Source organism: Ambystoma mexicanum, chromosome 9, assembly GCF_040938575.1.
Source record: "Ambystoma mexicanum isolate Mex_15411 chromosome 9, UKY_AmexF1_1, whole genome shotgun sequence".
Taxonomy (NCBI): Eukaryota; Metazoa; Chordata; class Amphibia; order Caudata; family Ambystomatidae; genus Ambystoma; species Ambystoma mexicanum.
The window spans coordinates 606,720,366-606,739,762 of NC_090931.1; the positions used below are offsets into that span (position 1 = coordinate 606,720,366).

The 19,397-nt window shown below is 49.1% G+C and overlaps 1 protein-coding gene across 3 annotated transcripts in view; it reads right to left on the minus strand.

Annotated features, from left to right (window-relative positions):
- SSH2 (slingshot protein phosphatase 2) overlaps positions 1–19,397 on the minus strand; it is an 878,905-nt gene that overhangs the window by 99,531 nt on the left and 759,977 nt on the right. The window contains exon 1 of one of the 3 annotated variants that reach the window (XM_069615248.1): positions 16,558–17,069. The exons of the other annotated variants lie outside the window; for them this stretch is intronic. Coding sequence (XP_069471349.1) covers positions 16,558–16,667 — 110 coding nt within the window. The 5' untranslated portion in view covers positions 16,668–17,069. Of the gene's footprint in view, positions 1–16,557; positions 17,070–19,397 lie in introns of those variants that run through there. 3 annotated transcript variants of the gene reach the window in all.

Consider the following 19,397-nt stretch of genomic DNA (forward strand, 5'->3'; position numbering starts at 1 on the left):
TGGGTGTCCCTCAGAGGTCAAGACTACCATTGGCACCATAGGCATTGGTGGACTGGCCACTCCTGGAGAAGCTGACCCAGCACATCTGCTGTTGCTTTAGCTGTAACCATAACAACGTCTGAGCCAACCAGATCCATTAATGATCAACTTCTTTTATGCCCTGGGAAGCACCCAAGTTGAGCTGAAAACAGGGGTTATGCATTTTACAAAATAAACTGGCACTATAAGGTTTGTGTTCGATTTTCTGTGTGCCAAGTCTTCAGATAGGGGGCGGAAGAGCAACAGTCTGTCAGCACTTCCGGTTTGCAAATAACCAGACTTTTGGGTGTCTGGGCATTGTAACAGGAACCAGACGACCTGGTGTCGTTGGACAAATAAATGAAGTATCCTTTGACCTCTGTACAGGTTTATAAAGCACGAAACATGTCCCAAGGTGCGTCCAAGAACTATGCAAAAAGATCCAGCAGCCCAGCAATGGCTGCAGTAGCAACGTCGTTCAAGCATGAGGTCATCACGCACTCGAACACCTTGGCCTTGGGGGGGGTCAGATGAAGGTCATCAGCAGCTGCCAATAAACACTTCGACAAACATTCACTGGCTGCAGAACACAGTCTCCTGTACCAGGGACACGTTCTCGTCGTGAACAGTGGTATTTCACAGAACACAGAGTCCCTGCTTGTTCTTTTGTTCCTGGATTTTGAAGGTCCTCTGGGAGCAGCGGTGTGGATGAAGTGCATGCGGCTAATGGAGGGGTGGGGGGGGGGGGTTGCAACTGTAACCGAAACTTATAAAACATGAGGTTCAGATTACTTAGGGAGCACTGCAGAGTCCAGGAGAGAAATGTGCAGCATCATGGGAAGTAACCCTGCACCCCAGCGCCACCGCGCCCTGGGACGGTCAGGCCCATACCTTGAAGCATCATGTTGCAGTGGTCTAGTACAGGGTGGTCATGAGGCTTCCTGGTCTGTATCCCCTACCCTACCCTACAGCATCAGGGCTGGTGAAGGAATGGTGCGAGCTGCGCCTTTCCTGTAAAATCATGATGGCCGATGGAGATTGGGGGGGGGGGGGGGGGGCGCACATCTAGCCACGTGCTCTTCATGTGTGGAAGAGGTGCCTGGCCCGTTACAGTGACACAGGTTGGGGATGTCAGTAGGGCTGTGAAGTAGGGCACAGAAGAGAAAACGTGCGTGAAAGTTCAACACCTTAACGTAAAAGCCGTGGGGGGACTGGTTCTGGGTACCCGAGCAGATGGGAGGGGTGCTAAAGAAGTATTTATGAAACGTTCAGTCCAATCCTAACAAGTGAAGAGACATCAGAAGACTAACCCCCCTGTAAAAGCATCATCTTCCATGGGCTCCTTCAGTAGCTGCTGCAGAATATTTGGTAAAGCAGCAAACAGACGTCATGAATTTAGTGTATCAAGACTCCGACTAGGCCCCCCAACCCCTACGAACCCGAGGCGGCGGCTGGGGCGTAGGCAAGACAACGGATGGTCAGGAGACCTAGAGTCCCTGCAGCAGGAATCCCTTTCACGCCTTTTATAAGGAAACTAGAAGTGAACCCTAAATACGGTGTGGAGAATCACTAGAGCCTGGCTATGAATCACCATTACTTCTCCGGCATGAACTTACCTGCTTTTCTCTCGCCACTTGGAAAATATCCGTTAGATATCTTGTGAAAGGCTACTCTTAGCTTATTGCATAAGCACTTTTGCTGCCCTGCAGGCGTAGGAATTTTAGGTGGGTCATTGTTCTTACAGTCAGGAAGGGCATGCCCGTCGGTGATTCTATGCCCATTTACCAAATCTTGTTGTGCAAGGCTCACAGTCCCAGTCCATCTTGCCGAATTGGTCCTCATCTCCGATGAAGTCTATGCCCAAAGGGGTCCCAGAGAGTGTCGCACTCCCACCCGCCACGCAATGCACGTGGCCATCCTCTCCTTTGGGCCACAATCATTCTCACTCTCCAGTACCCTTTGTCCACCGCCACACAATGTAGCCCCTCACCCATATGCCCTCCACGCCCATTAACACTGTAGCCACCTGCTCACCATGGCTACTCCGGGGGTCCCTACTGGTCTGCTCCAAGCTCCTGCATCCGCCACTGTGGAGAAACAAAAAACGTTAGGGCAGGGCAAGTTGTTGCCAAGCGGGCATTGAATGTTGGCAATCCTGCCGCAGCCTCAAAGAAGGTCGGTAAACCACTAGAGGGCTCTGTTTTGGTGGTGGTTTTCCATCACGAGTCCAAGACCCTCCACCTGAGTTTGGTAATTATTGGCTTGCGTAGTGTGTTAATTGGCAGTAAATATCTCCCGTACAGCCATGGTTCTCCGTGCCTCTTAACGGATATCATATGTGAAGGTCTCCATTTGGCATGCACAGAACACCTGTGGCAAACACCGCTTCTCGACTTTCGCCGCTTTCCCAGGTGCAAGAGGTCACAGCAGGCAATGCTCCGACCCTTGAGGCTCCCCTGTAGCGCCCCTCCCCTCCCCTCCCCCACTCCCGCCCTTACACACAGTGACTGATCCCAGACTTGTGAAATAAAAACAAACCCATGCCAAACGCACACGTCCGTGCGGGAAGCTGGGGGCGGTTGGTGTGTGGGCACTAAGCACGGTTAATGATCCACAGGGCTCCCGGCAGTGTTTAAAACTCTATGCAAATGACTTGATGCGGGCGGAGGAAGTATGTGGGAGGAGGGAAGGACAGGGCAGCGCGAAATGCCCTCTGACATTACGGTGCCAGGTCTAGGTGAATGCGGGAACTCCCGCAGCAGGCTAATGGCCGGCGCCTCGGCACAAAGCATGGTCGATGGGAGGGCAGGAAGGTCACCACACAACCCCCCATCTAGATCTAGTAACACTCGGGTAATGAGGCACACGCTCTAGGGAATGGCAGGGGGTAAATATCGCAAAGTCTTCCATTGATAAGTTCACTGTCCCTGCTAGGATCGTTATCCGAAGTAAGGAGAGATAGCCGGGTGCCCACAAAGCCAACAGATAAAGTGTCGGTCCAAGCCGAATCCCCAACTGCTTTGAGAGGTCGCCAAGGGGTCTTCGGAATGCAGAAGAAACTGTACCAGGAACAAGAGCCCAAAAGAGAGTCAAGTGGCTTCAGGGACAAGCAACCGGCAGCAGGCCTACAAGTCGTCTGTGTCACAGGCTTTCTGGTCAATGAGAATGGCTTGGCCCATGTCCCGGCCAGCAGCGTCCACTCAGCCTCGCGTCCTCTCCCTCCCTCAGCAATTACTGCTCTGCTCGTGGTCAAATCTTGTAGAGAAAGACCACTTCGTCAAGCTGCCAATTGGCGAACGTTTGGAGTGGAAGGGTGGTAAAGGGGGTGCGAGAAAGAACCCCATTGGGGTTTGTTCACCTGTGCCATCTTCTGACGTTTGGTTGCTGAAGGTGGTGTGCTGTCGTGGGAAGGCTGCAGGTGCCCCATGGGTGCTTCACTGAATCTGAAGTGAAATAGCCTTACTGTCCCAAAGCTTTTCCAGTGCCCTTATCGGCACCTCCTCTGCGCCAGACTGCGAGTGGTTACACGACCCTTCATGGACTCTTTCTTTGTTCCGTTCTAATCATGCAACACGTGTTAACAGACAGCTTTTGTAATACGGCCAGAGCCCTTAGCGACGATGCATACTAGGCAGAAGGGCGATAGGCTGTGCAGGGCACGGGGTGGGGCACTGCCCAGTGACAGGGGTGAAGGAGACACGCAGCGCGCAATCCACAGCCCCGGATGGCGCAGAACCAGGGAATAACCGGCTGGGAAGACGTTGAGCTGGTGCTGAAAGAACACACAAATTGAGGAGAAATGCCAACTGCTCAAAATGTTAACTCTTTCTACTATTCCAAAATGTTTGCTGCCATATTGTTACGTATGAGATTTTCTATAGGCAGAAATTGTCAATTTTCGAATTTTAAAAAGGGATTCCGACCCACTTTCAGAATTCGGCTGGAAAATGAGCAATGCTGCCCAAAGAGACCAACAGTTCAGGCAAATTACTGCTACCACCAGTTCCTTTCACAAAGGGATGAAAACTGTGCTGTATTTCTGCAACAAGAACACTCCTAGGCCCCTCGATCAGAGGGAAAGTAGGACTACACTCTTCCAGGGTCCAGTGAACACACCAAAACAGAACCAGCACCCCCGTTTTCCATAGCCACACCACTCCCTCACTTCAACACCATTAGAAGTATGCAGACAGCACGCCAATGCAAAAGGATTTTTTTTAAAGCCCATCTCATACTCAGTAATTATTGAAACCAGCCTGATCATTTGCAACCTACGAGGCCATTTGTATTTGAGGGTACAAGGTGTTCCGCTGAGACCTACTTCGGGAAGAAAACAATTTAGTGAGGAAATCCTGACTAGGAAGCCTTCAAATTGAGCAACGGACCACAAAATGATCAGAAATACCTAGTCCAGTAAGTAGCGACAGGATAAGAAACTTGAGACAGTTCAATTAGTGCCACTTTGAATGGATCCAGAGCTCCATTCACAGTGGTGCAGCCTCTCCCCACACGCTCACTGCAAGGATTCTGAACACAGTACATTCCCCCATCGTACAGAATCAGGCCCCATCTTCGAAGTCTGAATGCAAAACCTTGAGAGCAAAGAACAGGTTTATGCGATAAACTCCTTCTCCCCCCCACACATCTGATGTAAATCGCCCCAATATAGTTTGAAGTATTCAAATGCATTTTGTGTGGATGTATCTACAACGTGGACAGAGGAAAAACGTGAAACCCCCTGTTATAGCACCTAATATTTTGGTGTCTGCATGAAGATTTACCTGCACTTTATCAACGGAATACTTATTCAAGCTATATAACGCTCTGTTACCCTATGAATCATATCTGCCCCCCCCTACCCTCCAGCAGCTGGAGTAAGAAATATCCATAGAAGTCCTCCACCAAAAAGATGCAAATACACCATGACTTCAGAACGTTGGAGCTTTGGATGGACGCAAGACCGGCCAGAGGGATGGTCAGTTTAACCTCAAATTACTCGCCCAATGTCAGTGCCTGGTTTCCCTGCCAGGCCATCTTGTCTGTGAAGAGAGATCAACACACTGGCAAAATGGGGGCAGGCATTTCAGTGGATCGTAGAAAGCCTATGACAGTCTGCTAAGCGACGCCAAACATGAATTGGAATCTAATGCAAACTACCAAAGGTGGCAACAACAAGAAACTGGTCCATACTATTGCAATTAAAGTACTTTTAAAAAACGAAATTTCTGTAGAGGAGCATCCGTTTGTGGTACCAAAACCACCTATATGCCCTTTAGTGGGAGGCAGAAACGATTTAACGTGGCAAAAAGATTTTTTAAAGAATGTGGAAGAGGGTGGAACCAAACAGCAGCATTCAAGTTAGAAGGGAATTGCAGGGGTGTCTTCGTCAGACAATGGAAGCCCATTCCCGCTCATTTAAAATCCAGGAACACACAAACATTTTAATAAATCTCCAATTTCAGTCAATACTTTTATAAAGAACCCCGAGGAACGAATGCAAATTAGACCAACACTTCCACAAAAGGAGCAGAAGCAAACGAGAACCAATGCACAACTTGATAATGGAAGTACAGGCCGAAGAGCCACTGCCCAAAGACATTCCTAGCAAACCTACATGCTAAGCTCACATAACTGTCCATTGGATAAGACAGCATTTCATATTCAGTGCAACCTGGGAAAGCCCAAGACAGGAATACGCACCAGCACAAAAAAATGGGGTCTACAAGTGGAACACATGCAGGGGCATTGCCCTACTCAAGTATTTACTTTGGCTCGGAAAACCCTGGTGATGGTAATTGGGCATATTTAAAAAAAATAGTGGTTACTAAACTAGATTCTCAAGAGCCTAAACAGTGAAAAGGGTTCTATTTCACCATAGACTAAATTTAAGATGTAGACTACAATAGAAATACTTACCACACCTGGTTATGTTTTTAGGAGATGGTTTTAATTTAACAGCAACAGCCTTTAAACAAATTTTCTGGGCAATGACTGTTTGAAAGTGGTCAAACCAACCTTGTAACGTTCCCCCCCTTCATTTAATGAGCCATAAAGATAAACAGTGGAGCAAGCATCCCCCCAATAGGAGGCCAGCTGTGGAGCCCCTATTACAAGGCACATTGTTACGGTCAGCAATTTGTCCCTATAGTACGTAGGGTAACCAACTGTGGATGTCCACAGCATGCTCGCCCATGGGTATCCTGCATACGAGCCCCAGAATTCCGCTCCAGCCGTGGCCTGTCCTCCGAGCATGCAACAAGAGGCCCCGATCTACATCTTTAACCTATGGACAGAGTTGGCACAATCTCCCAGTCTGGTGGCCAGCATTAGTCCTCATTCCATGACCAAGACACTCTCACTGCGCAGACAAGAGTTCCTCAACCCACAGTAAAGGCCAGGTAGTGGTGTCTCCCAAACACCCCCGCCCCCCTCTCCTTACCTTACTTTACAGGGTTGCAAGGCCCTTTCAACCATCAGATCATAGACTTCTAAGCGGGCAAACACAGGCTTCGCCTATAACCAAACATGCCCAGAGTACTGCCGCACAGAAGCTGCAGTGCTTGCCCCCAGCAGGGAAGGTGGTAGGACGACTCTCGGGCACTATAGGGAGGGAGGGAGGGCTCTCCTCATGCTGGCCAATCTAGTGCCCGTGGACTGGGTGGGCTTTACACACGTAGGACATTTTAGAGGGCTAGAGATTGGGATTGAGGGGCATATGACTGCCCAGAGCACTCGTGGACGCCCCAAGTTCTGTAGTGCTGTCAGTATATTCAATATGGGGACTATCGCTGCAAGGCACCGTCGAGCATTATACGGAAAGCTTCATAGATCTGGATCAGCTCACCACGCAAAGAAAGCATGGCATCCGGGAGTGTGATCACACGCACACGTACACCCCTCCACGCCCAGCCCATTTAGCTGGCTCAGATTCAACTTCCTCGATCTATTTCAAGTGAACGTTATTCAGCCCATGAAGGGGCAACAGTACTTTTTGTAACTAAAAGCAGTTCATTTTTGGAAATCAATAGTAGTACTTGCTTTAAAAAACGTCCGCCGTGCTGCACTGTGGACCGTCTGAATCTTTCCTCCCGTGAAGGGCAGGGAAGTGAGAGCACATGTCCTTCGGCTTAGACCGAACAGAGGACTTGCCTTGGAAGGATCCAGGAACATCACAGCTGGAGAGGAAGGCGAGAGTGGCCAAATATCACACGGTGCCTCTAAAATCAGAATCCCGCTTATAGCAACCATGTCACTTCCTCCGATGCAAAGCGTTGGTGTGAGCCGCACATTCACATGTCAGTGCCAGCCCCTGCAGAGTTCCAGGAGACGTTCCGCAGTGTTTGTTGCTGGGGCACAGAGAACCCGCCAGATATTTCGCTCCTGCTGGTAGGGGCCCACGGGAGCTTTCCCTCGACAGCAAGGCGACCTATTGGCCTCCTTGGGCCTGCGTGTTCCATACTAACATGGTAATGTGTATACAAGAAATTGCACGCTTACACGACTTTTTAAAATGTATGCATTAACAACGTACATCGTACGGCAGTACAGCAGAGAGAAGGGATTTTAGGATCACAGAATAGGAGACATCAATTAGCAGAACAGTCAGTTCAACGAATAGGGGCACAACGAAGCCAACATTTTGCGGGGAAGAGAGTTGGGGGCGGTTGTGGGTGGCACATTTGGATGCACCGTCCACACCGTTCTACCTACAAGGTTTGCCATGGGGGCCATCTATCAAATAGTACATTTTAACTTTGGGGAGAGGTGCTAACTTCAGAGACAGTGGGGGCGGGACACACTTGTGTGGGGGCATTTAACTTCTTTACGCATTCTAATGAAGCTTAATGTCACAAGGGTTACCTCTCCATGTCTGAAACCACACACTTAAGGACTGCTGCGAGAATCACCTGCCCCTTACCCTTCTCATCACTCCCCTGGCATGCAAGTACTATCACTTCACGATTTCAAAGCTTCCCATGCAATGCACAGCCATTTGGGAGTCCATACTTATTGCACTAGCAAGTATTGCAATTTCGAGAAGAATTCATGAACTGGCCTGACTGGAATGCCCTGAAAAAAGGCACAATAATTTTGGAACAATTAACATGTTAGATATTGAGATCACAGAAGAATAGACCATCTCTGGACTTTCTCTATCAGCGCAATCTAGAAGACATTTAAAGCATAATGGGCGATAGTTAGATTTGACACATTATGTATTTGTTCGACGCACAAAGGCAGGTCTTATGTACGGATGGCTCATACCTGGGAGTTGCTTTTTAGCTCATGCTCATCAAATCTCTCTCGAACAGACAATCCAGGTAGGCTCTCCTTGCACACATCTGATTTGCAAGGTAAGGAGCCACAGAGCATTAGTATCCATGATTATCCATTTGGCAATAAAAACACCAGGGTAACTCATGAACAAGTTCTTCCCACCAGATGCCTCAGCATTTCTAGCCTAGACAATGTATGAAAGCTACCCGTTCTTTTACAGAATTGCACAATCCAAACCCATTAAGTTGACCTGCATGATAAAATTCTCATGGGCATTTACTTCATATTTCTTCCAGTTTCATCACCAAAGCTTTGTGGTACCCAATACATATTCTTAGTAAATTAGTATTCACTATTTTCATACCTACTCTTGTAAGACCCTTTCTTAAATAACTGTAGCAGGTTGAAATGTAAACCTTGCATCCCTCAGCACCTGCAGATGAATTAAGTCTTGCATGAAGCCTTTGCTACCAGAAGTTGAGACAGTTGGGCTTCTGAACTTCCCCTGTTTGCAAGGGGCTAGCGGGTGTTGTGGGAGGCCAACTAGAGATGGTTGTAAGGTTTGCTAAGCTTCTAGCCACTCTCCTAGACCATTCCTCCCCAAACTTTAGTTATTGATGAAATATAGGGACCAACAAGAGAGTACAGCCCATTTCTAAGAGCTCCCTAAAAAGAAAAGAACAGGAGAGGATGTGGTTGGCACAGGATCACAATATTTGGTAGGAGTTGAGAGCGGCACTTGTGTCATGATAAAATTAACATCCTTTTTAATAACATTACCCAACTACGGCCTAATTAAGGTATATTTGACTGAGCCGGTTTCCCATTTCCATTGGAAAGTCGTCTTTAAGTACTTTTTTTTGCAATAACCTGCGCATTCCCTACATGTAAAAGTTGCCAAAGAGACTAGTGTCTAGAGTCATACACAGCAGCACCACCTCCTCACAGTTTGCAGCAATAAGCACTTTTCACACCGCGCACCAATTCAGCACAGGGAGGCTGAAACAGTTGGAAATCTAGAATGGCTATATGCGGGCGAAGGGAGTTAATTTATTTTTGCCTGCCAAACAGCGTGGTCCCCAATGGTCCGCATTAATGAAATCCTTCCGATTGGCGCAGCTCCCGATACACAGCGCTGCATGCAGTTATCAGCTCCCAGCATCCCATCTCCTATAGCAGTAAAAGTTGTTTTGTTTGCCCATGCTTCTTTCTCAGATAACTGTCTCCCGCCAAGTAGGTGACATGAGAAATGACAATGAGCACTCACCAGGCGTCACCTGGATACGGGCACCTGCAGGCTACAGACAAACAAACCTCAAAACCAAGGCCACGGCCACGATACAAAAGCCAGACGCGGAAGGGCCCACTGGGGAAAAGTGAGTCATTTCCTGAAAGACCAGATACCCTAGAAAAGATTCGAGTTGGGCAGTGCCAGTTGCAAGTACTGTTCAAAGCCCTTCCCAGTCTCCGTCTTGCAGGGAAGCAGAAGAGAAAACAAGATCCCGTCTGCATCAAGCACACAGAAACGGCTGTACATGTTGCTTCTAGGTATTGGATCAATATGAACCAATGTACCCCAACCATCCCGGCCTCGGTGGCATGAGAAGTTTGCAGTCCAAGCCTTCCTTCCAGTGTCAGCTTTCAAACCTAGCAGGAGATCCGGGCCTTCTCTTCAATATACAGGAGATCTAATTCCCTTGCCATCTGTAATTCATTGAATAAGTGAAGAAAGGCAGAGCCCCCAATTTTGCATGCGATCATCTGAGTACCAAGTACACCACAGCACACGACAACAGAGCCGTTACTTACACCCTTAGGACTGTGTCTGACAATCACTCCTCACTAGCTTCCAGACAACAGTCGACCAGAAAACCAAAGGATCCCACAGCGCTGGAAGGCCACACCTGTGGCAGTTTAGTGCTTTAGACCTACCAAATAACGGAACTGTACCAAGCGGCATCGTTAAGAAGCAAGCGCCATTGCGAGTTACAATATGCTGTGGGTACCTTCAATGGCTACAAGCGGGATTTCATTCAACATTTGAGAACGCATCAGTGGAAAGGGATCGGGCAGGTTACTCTACATAATGCGGTCCCCAGTACTATACAAGCTCCCAACTGCTCCTAAAGTGCATGTTTGGCCACGGTGGCTGATCTCACATCTCGTTACTGTTAATTGGGGGCTCATTCACAAATCTTAGTAAAATTCCATACAGTAGAAACTGTTTTGAGTTTTCTATACTGGTTACAGTACAAAGAGCCAGTTAGTACATACAGGGGAACACTGCAGGCCTGTCTATGATGGCAATGCAACAATCGGTGCACTCTTAGCTCTACCCATGGGTAGTGCCACGCAGGGTTTCTTCAAAGGAAGAGGTAACTATAAACTCCAGGAAGCCATAGAAACTATACAATACAGCTTTGAACTAGAGAAAGTAAAACAGGACAAGACGATGGTATGGAGGCGAGCATTCCCGTATCCCTCAAACACCCTGGCAATAGCTGTAGCACCTATTGTGCCAACCTGCCCGAGTAACGCCAGTACGCAGAAATAAAATAGGTTGTTCGCGCACACGCACACACCAATCAGATCCTATTAAGTCCAACTCAGCAGAACAATGTAGTGTTAGAGGTCATCACAAGCAAGGCTATGACTATCAGGGCATAAGCCCATCTGTGTTCTCTGCTGCAGGGACCAGCGTGAGCAGCTCTACACGCCCGACTCATGCAGGCCATCACACCCTGCCCTAGAACAGTTCTCAAACTGTGGGGCTGGACCCCCGACAGGAGGGTGGAACAGGCAAAGGATTGGGGGGGGGGGGGAGATCGGGGGGCTCTTTAAAAAGGGGGTACAAAGACCGATTTTAACAGAAAGCACGTAATTAGAAAATAAGCAGTTACAGCTCTTGGGGGGGTGGAAACTATTACTCTAGAAGGAAGAACTATGCTACGGTAAAGACCCATGCCAGAATGACATGGCTTACCCATTTCTCCGGCACGCCCCAGTACGTTTTCTGACCCCAACAAAAGGGGGGGGGGGGGACATCTGGCCCATGACTTTAACCATGCCACATCTTAAATGAATTTGCACCCATCGACATTTCATTAGCTCGGGGGGGCGGGGGGGGGCTTTATTTCTGGAGACTGCGAATCTAAAGGGGGAAATCGCATTAGAGAGCCCCAACACATGCTTCTCGATTAAAGAAACACTCCTTCAGACCAAGGATGAAAAGCCAAGACGGGGCCACTGAACAGATGAATGCCCTGAATGTACAGTGATGTTGCAGAGCTGGAAAGCGCTGTGTTTGACAACAAGGCCTTTGTTTGCGCTCAGAGCTGATGCCAGGGCTTGAACATAATTATAAGTGATTGTTCCTTGATCTTCCGCAGACAAGCAGCTCCTCTGGGGCTGACGAGAGCTTTGTTCGTTTCCTCAGACGCGAGCAGCTAGTAGTATAATTAGGTGCACTGCCTTGGCATTCGTGTAGCAAGTGGGATTGGAGTGCCCGAAAGTTCGGGGGTATGCAGAGTCCATTGCAAATGTGAGGTAAATTTGGAATGGAACCAACCATTAGAAGCAATTGTGGGCAACACCACAGCAAGTCACAGTAGGTGTTCGCCAGAGACCTTGTGGTTATGTGAGCAAACACCATAAATTAGTGATTGGCACTAACGGAGACGCAACGCTACAGACAATCATTGTGGTCACACAACTGGCACAGTCTGGCAACACTCAGCGAGGCAGTGCTGTTAAGCACCTTGTTTGGCAGAGAGAGAAGTCCAACGCCTTGAACAAAAATCATGTTCGCAGCCCAACATAGCATTATGGGTGGAGGGGCTGCGGAGCACCAAGAGCTCATTGGGAGTGACCCATGCCCCTTAAGATGATCATTTGGCAAAAAGCAAGTATGCAGGGGGTGCCTGGGGTAAATATGTGCCGGGCACATCAAAACTGGAAGCTCATCTTTGATCATGGGCTGGTTCTCCTTTCCCGGGACATCTGCAGTTTGGAATTTTCCCTCCTACAAAACAGATGCATTCAAATCTAGAAAAGGCCTGGCCAGAGTGTGGGGCCAACTAGCGCTATAAAAGAAAGAATAAAAATGCAACAATCTGGATACAGAAAGCAACCCGGGGACTAACTATTGGTGAAGGCAAGCAACATCTAATCTGCAGAGAATACCGGCCTGGCGAAACATGCCTTGCAATTCCACTGCGACACCCACGGGATAAGACAACATTGGAGGGGGAGCACGGTGATGAGTGGCAAGGTTGGAACAAGTTACATGACCAAGCTGACAACTACCTCAGCTTATTGGCCGACTAGTTATACTTCGTCTTGATGTTAAACTTCGTCATGATCAGAATACGCTCATTTGGTGGCTCGGCCATTCACAGAAGTGGACAGGCCTGTGTTGTCTGTGTCTTTGGTGAGATGTTAAAACAAAAAAAATTGCCACTGCCTTTCATGGCTCTACGAATGCACTCAACATGGAAGCCAAATCCATTTAGCTGCTCTTCACCATTTCAATTTGTTTAGAAATGTATATTTTTTTTTAACTTTGTCCATGCAGCAGCTCAACACATCTCAGGAAGATGTTCCAATGCTTTGGAAAAGTTTGATCACTGAACAGGACACCACTGATGCCTCCAAAGGACTGTGCCCTGTAAAAATGTAAACAGAAGAGTATTGATACTTCCAAAACTGTGGCCACATATGGTTGAAGTGTGCCCTCCTCGCCAAGCACCAACGTACATACAACCACAAAGTTAGAAGTCTTGTTTGCTGAGTTTTCTCCGTACCAGCTTTAGAAATAATTAAGCCAAACTACGCAGTTCAAAAATAAAAACAGACCTGCCCAGGGTAGAAATATGTGAGAAGTTTCTAGATAACCATATGGGCAGCTTAGAGGTAACACTTGATAAACGCAAACTTTAGCTCTTTCACATTTGTCCTTACTGGGTCAAGCAACCATCCCTCTTACCCCACAGTCAGGGAGCCCTGCAAGCAACGTACACCACCATTGCAGAAAGGCAACTCAACACCACCACCAATGATACCCATGCATTTGGTTTCTGCCGCGCTTTGGTTGGAGCAGTGGAGAAAAAACACCACCTTACATATTAACACCGGGTGCTCCCCTCTTCTTAACATCTCTCTTGCTTCCCCAGATAGGTCTGTGCTATAAAAATGTCATACATAAGGAATTTGCCACAGCCACCCTTTACAATTGCGGTAATCTCGGCCTGCTGATGTGCCAAGGGGGTTGGGAGGGCTCATCATTTGGCATCTATACCATTCTGTTGTGGGAGGGGTACATTGTGTGCACATTACTCCTCTACACGGCACATGTAAACGTGGCAAGAAACCTCACCAGTGGCGTGTTGGCGCATCACTCCAGCACAGTCCGCTCCCTGCTGCTGGTGGCCACATACCAGGACTTCTCTCCTGCATTCTCACTGGTGAAACTGTTCCAATGAGAGGCGGAGGCGGTAGGGCCCGGGAGGGACACCAAATACCAATATTCTTTTGGAAGGCATTAGGACGTGTTTATTATATATCTTGCATCACCAAAATGCGACAAAGCCATACATGAAAAACATCAAACTGTTAACCGAACTGAAGCTGCCAACAGTACCTCACAGCTCCCTTGCTCTTCTCTAAACTTTGCCCTACTAGCACGCCTAACCTACCCCCCTTTTTTTGTTTCAGATCAGCCAGGGGACCACTCCGGTGGTGATAGTGTGCGGTACAAATATCCTTTAACATAACATAATGCCATCGATTAGGTCATCATTACATCATCAATTACGCACCACTGCGCGGGGTGGAGGGGAACGGGGGGGGGGTAAGTATCAATGGCCATCGTCCCCATGCTCTAAGATGGGCCTGAGGGAAATATGTGGCCCCCTAAACCGACCAGACCACAGATCTGCTCTCCTCTTGCATGGACCGGTGAGGACCACTATGAGCCCCTGGCATGACACCTCACTGTTCCGCACCTATTCTATGACCCCAACGTAAATCAGCAATAAACCCCCCTTCCAGGGGCCCAAATGGTTCAGTCCCATGCTCAAACGCAACGTGCTCCAACCTACTGCAACACACTCTCCAACCCGTGGTCTAAAGGGTGGCTGGGAACACGAAACGTGCTGCCTTTGCAGCTCACCAGTCCCGGGAGGGAGAGAGAGAAAGAAAGACTTGCGCCCAGTCTCATACCAGTCAGGACCCCTTGGCTCTATACTCGGCGCTGAGCAGCAGCGCCTGCCAGTGATGTCGCCATGCCGCCAGGCGCTGGGGTGGTCCCCACCCCTTCAAGTGGGCCTCTCCTGTTGGCCCACCACCATGCCTCCCAATTCGCTAGACTGGCTAAAGGCCTGTGCCGCTATTGTATCAGGCCTCTGCTCACATTGAGGCAAGACACTCGAATGGTGAAGCTAAACTTCCCAGAAGTGATCAGTGTTCAAAGTGGCCCAATATCAGAGTGTTGGCGACTCAGAGGATACACACAAGCACCTGTGGAGGCTGCACCAACCTGCAGCAGCACAAGGCGACACTGGGATAAAACATGGTTGTGCATGATCACCAAGCAGTATAAACCCATGGGGCTTCTGTACACCGTGATAAGAGTGCAGCGCCAGCTGTAAGGTGGGGGCCCAAAGGAAACAGTGTGTAGCAGCAGGCCCTGGTGCTTTTGTCCATCACACAACTGCGGCAACAGGCGACCGCAGTACAGTCATCTGGGGCTTCTGAACAATGGAGAAAATAACTGCAGCAACAGGCACTGAGAGTCTGTGTACTATTAATCCAATGAGGAAAAGGAGGAAAGATGAAAGTGCGCTAACAAGCAGCATTGCGGGCACGTGGGACCTCGAGAATGGAGATCACATGCAGGCAAGTGAGCCAACTGGCAGCAGTAGAGGTACCAGGGATGGACTGAAGAAGGGAAAGAGCACCGGATAGGCCATATACCGAGAGCTCAGACGGGAGACAGCACAAGCAGGACTCGCCACCACATCTCCGGCGCACAGGGCAACAGCAGGGGGCCCAGTGAGCTCACACCCAACGCAAGAGGATAAAATAACAGAAAAGGAGAAACGCCCTGGAGATATGATACCTCCCTTCCCAACTTTCCTCGGAGACTCATTTATGTTGGCAGCGAACTCTGCAGTGAATGAAAAAGGTTACCTTTCTAGAATGCAGCTCTGCTCAGCACTTTCCATCAAACAGCCATGCCAGAGCGGGGGGGCGCTGGGGGGCTCCTGCGGCCAACGCCGGGCTACAGCAGGGTGCGGGGGGCTAGTGTAGCCATCGGTCGGTAACATGAATGACTTTCTCCCTCCTCCCCCCCCCACAAAAAAGTGAACTTCGGTCTGGGCCATCAAAGCCAGGGAATAGGAGGTGCTTCCACCGTCAGCAGAGAATGGAGGCAGATTCCAAGAGGTGAAAAGCCCAGGAACCTCTAGCAGAGAAACCTGCGCGGAAAACGATTTGTTGGTGGAAGTATGGACATTTAGGCAGTAGGCCGGAAGGACAGGGGAATGGTAGGGTAGTCAACATTTGTCAGGACACAGAAAGGATGACGCTGCTCTCTCGGCGACAGGCCAGCCCCGTGAATGCCCCCTCGACACACACAATGCCCCTCTTAAAAGAATGATCTCCCCCAGTCACCCAGGCCCGCGTGCAGCGTCTTCTAGCAGCAGTGCTCACATCAGCGGCAACAAAGCAGCGCATGCTGCAGCGGGCGGCGTGCACAGAACAATCAAAACAAAGTTGGCGAAACGTCAACAGACAGCAGGAAACACTCGAGCCTGCCCTCTCGTGCCACCCGAAGTTTCACACGCACTGCCACCCAGCTATGAGCAACTGAAATAAAGGGACTTAACGGAGGGGATTTCAATCAGGCGTACGGGCGGCAGAGAAGTCCTCACAAACGGGAGCGATACAATGAATGGGACACACGCACGCGGGCCGCGAATCTACCGCCAGCCAAACAAGTCTACACCATTACGGGTCCCTTTTAGCGCAGCGCAGCATCAGTCATTATGAATTCTAGAGGGGACATCGGTGTGTCTCGCAAAATGACTGCACCCTGACCGGGCAAGGAGTTGCCAGCCACACGTGGGCAGGACCTGCAGACAGGACTGCCAAGTGTATCGTGTGTGTTAATGTCAGGGGCTTTTGATAGGAGGCTAGTGTCACCCCAAATACTTTAGCTTTAAAGGGTACGGGGGCGATCGCCCAAAAGGTGTGGGTACTCACAGCTGGTTAATGGCATTCTGGGAGATGACCGCGTTCTCGGAGAAGTAGGGGATCATCTTCTGCCCGCAGCAGGCACACAGGCTGCGGCCGGAGAGTGCGCCCAGGGTCATGGGGGAGCTCGGGCGGGGGCGACGGCCTTTTCAGTCCGGGGAGCCCAGGGAAGGGTGGTCCATGCCGGGCAGCGGATCCTGGGCTAGGAGTAAGCCATTCCGTGGGATCCCGGAGTTTGGTTACAGCCCCGGCTGCCCGCAAACATTGTCCTTGAAGTCCCAGAGCTGTGTGGCTTGGGGTCCAGTGCTGCGCCGCCGGGCGGGTCAGGGCTTTCCGCGGAGCTCCCGGCGTTGTATCCCGGTATCTCCACACTCCCTGCAGCGAGGGTCCTACTCAGTGGCCAGTGCTTTGTACTCGGTGCCGGCCCGCCGGCTCCTGCTCTGCGCCCGGACTTGTCAGTGCAGCTGCAGGGCTCCGTCTCGCAAGTCCGGGCTCGTGTCTGCTTCTCTCTAAGCTGGCGCGCTCTCGCTGGCAGTGCAGGCCGATGCTCCGCCCCGGTTGCACAGGCTCCGCCTCCTTCTGCCTTTCTAACCTCTGCCCTGGGGCAGCGCGCAGGCGCGGCCAACATGCGGCCCCACAGGGCACACTAATCCCATCAGCTGGCACTGGCGCTATTGTGTCCTCACAAAAAGAACGTCGCCGCAGTGTTCCCTGACCAGACACCGCACCACAGATAAGGTGCAACTTCAGCTTCTAGGAGGGCTTCTCCAAGACACAGCGGTGACGTCACCACGACCCACGGGACTTCCTCTTCAGCGCTTGACACCTGTTGCCACCGGTGTCCTCAAGGGTACCGATCTCAAGGCCGTTTTTGTGTGCAAATATAGTACAGGGCAGGCACCATCGTTCTGTATTACGTTATTACGTCACAAGGGAGGCCGTGCTCTTGAATGAACTACACCAGCAGCTATCAGGAGTTTGCATATAACTGGGACGCAAGTTATCATGAAGGCATTTGAGCACCTGTATCAGCTTGAATTAATAAAAATCAATCGAGGATCTGTGCTTACACAAAGAAGACCGTTTGATGAAACTACTTTTGGATAATTGTCAAATTATGGAAGCTCTCCAGTATCCACATTGTCCCACTGGTAATATGTACGTCAATAAGTTAGACATGTCCGATCATTCATAGTAATCGACAAATGTAAAGAATTTAAGATGGACATATTGACGTATTAAAATGCTTCTATCAATTGTGTGAAAAAATAAAAGGTGTTAACAAATGCTTCTATCAATCCGCAAAAAACGATTTTGCAAGTAAACTGTTATGATGTCACTAAAGAAACAGTTGTCAAGCAGCACCCTGCGACTATAGAATGGAGCTTTGGTCCCCATCTGTGCTGTACTAGGCGTATGTATCCTCAAAAAGGGTTACCCCAAACATCTGCAAATGTACTCAACAAGACGGTTTTTCTGTGAACTCGTATCGTGAGGGCATCAGGAATGCTGGTATTGAAATTGGGACAGTATCAGTTGGGAAGTGGATGAAATTGGAGGGAGGAAGGATTTGCACAAGTTGCAATACATTATCACACGAGGAAAAGAACAGTCGGGGTATAGACATCTATGTTGTACTATTGAGACCAGGAGGCTTTACTCCAATACTCTAATGTCGATACCTGCGTATGTTTCTCACACGGACACACAAAAAGTATACTGGCTTCTTGAAATGCTCACATAGCTGTATGCACTGTGCCCCATGGCGTTCTGAATGGATGCCTATCTCAGGGAAGTAGCTTACTGACTGCTGCTACTGGAGTACCAACAGCTGACCTGAATGATGGACTGGTGACCCTTTTAACATCCAACATGCGTTGTTTTTTTCTTCCAGTAGGACATTTCGTAGCATCACCTTTTTTCTCTTCCAGTCAGGCTCGGACTGGCATATAGGGCAATAGGCCCATGGGCGAACCAAAAACGCAAAATGCTTGTGGGCTAGTTTGATGAGTTACTACAATATGCGGCTACTAGTTTTGACCAGTGTTGCTGAATACATATTCTTTAATATGCACAATTTGCATCACATTGTATCTAAAAACGCCCGCATGGGTACTATTCAGTGTCACAAAAATAATGAATTCCCAATTGTGGGCCATTTTTTCGCTGGCGCCCAATACCATTTTATGCCCCAGTCCGACTCTGCTTCTATTATGACCTTTCGTAGAATCACCTTTCATTTAAACAGATACACATTTGTAGGCCGTGAGGGTACCACAATATATGACCCTAAACTTTGAGAACTTATGATGACCCTGGCGCCTCCCTTTACTATTGTACCAGACGAGGCCTTTGCAGAGCTCTCAGGCTTCCAGTGGCCATGCGTGAGAAGGTCATCCAGTCCTGCTCCCCCACCCTTTCAATTCTGGGTTTTTGAAATTTAGTATTTCCCATTTGTCCTAGAATTCCAAGCAAATCCAGGACTGTATTTCCTAGCACATGGCCACGGGACACTTGGAAGATCTGATTTTGACCCTAGCAGAAAACCAATATCCTCAACTCAAATCACCTGTGCAAGACGGGGCACATCCAGAAGGGAGACATGCTAGAATTTGATCTCTTTTGAACCAAAACCAGCCTGAAGGTTTAGCCAGCACACCCTCTATCATGCATAAATCATCAATTTCAAAAGATGCTTCATCCAGTATATATTACCATAATAACAGCAACATTTAAATAGGATGTGACATCGCAAGGAAGGACAATATGACTAATCACTGCTTCAAGAAAAGTCTGAATGGTTTTACTGAAGTCAGCGTTTGGAAACTGCATTAAACCTCATAATAGTC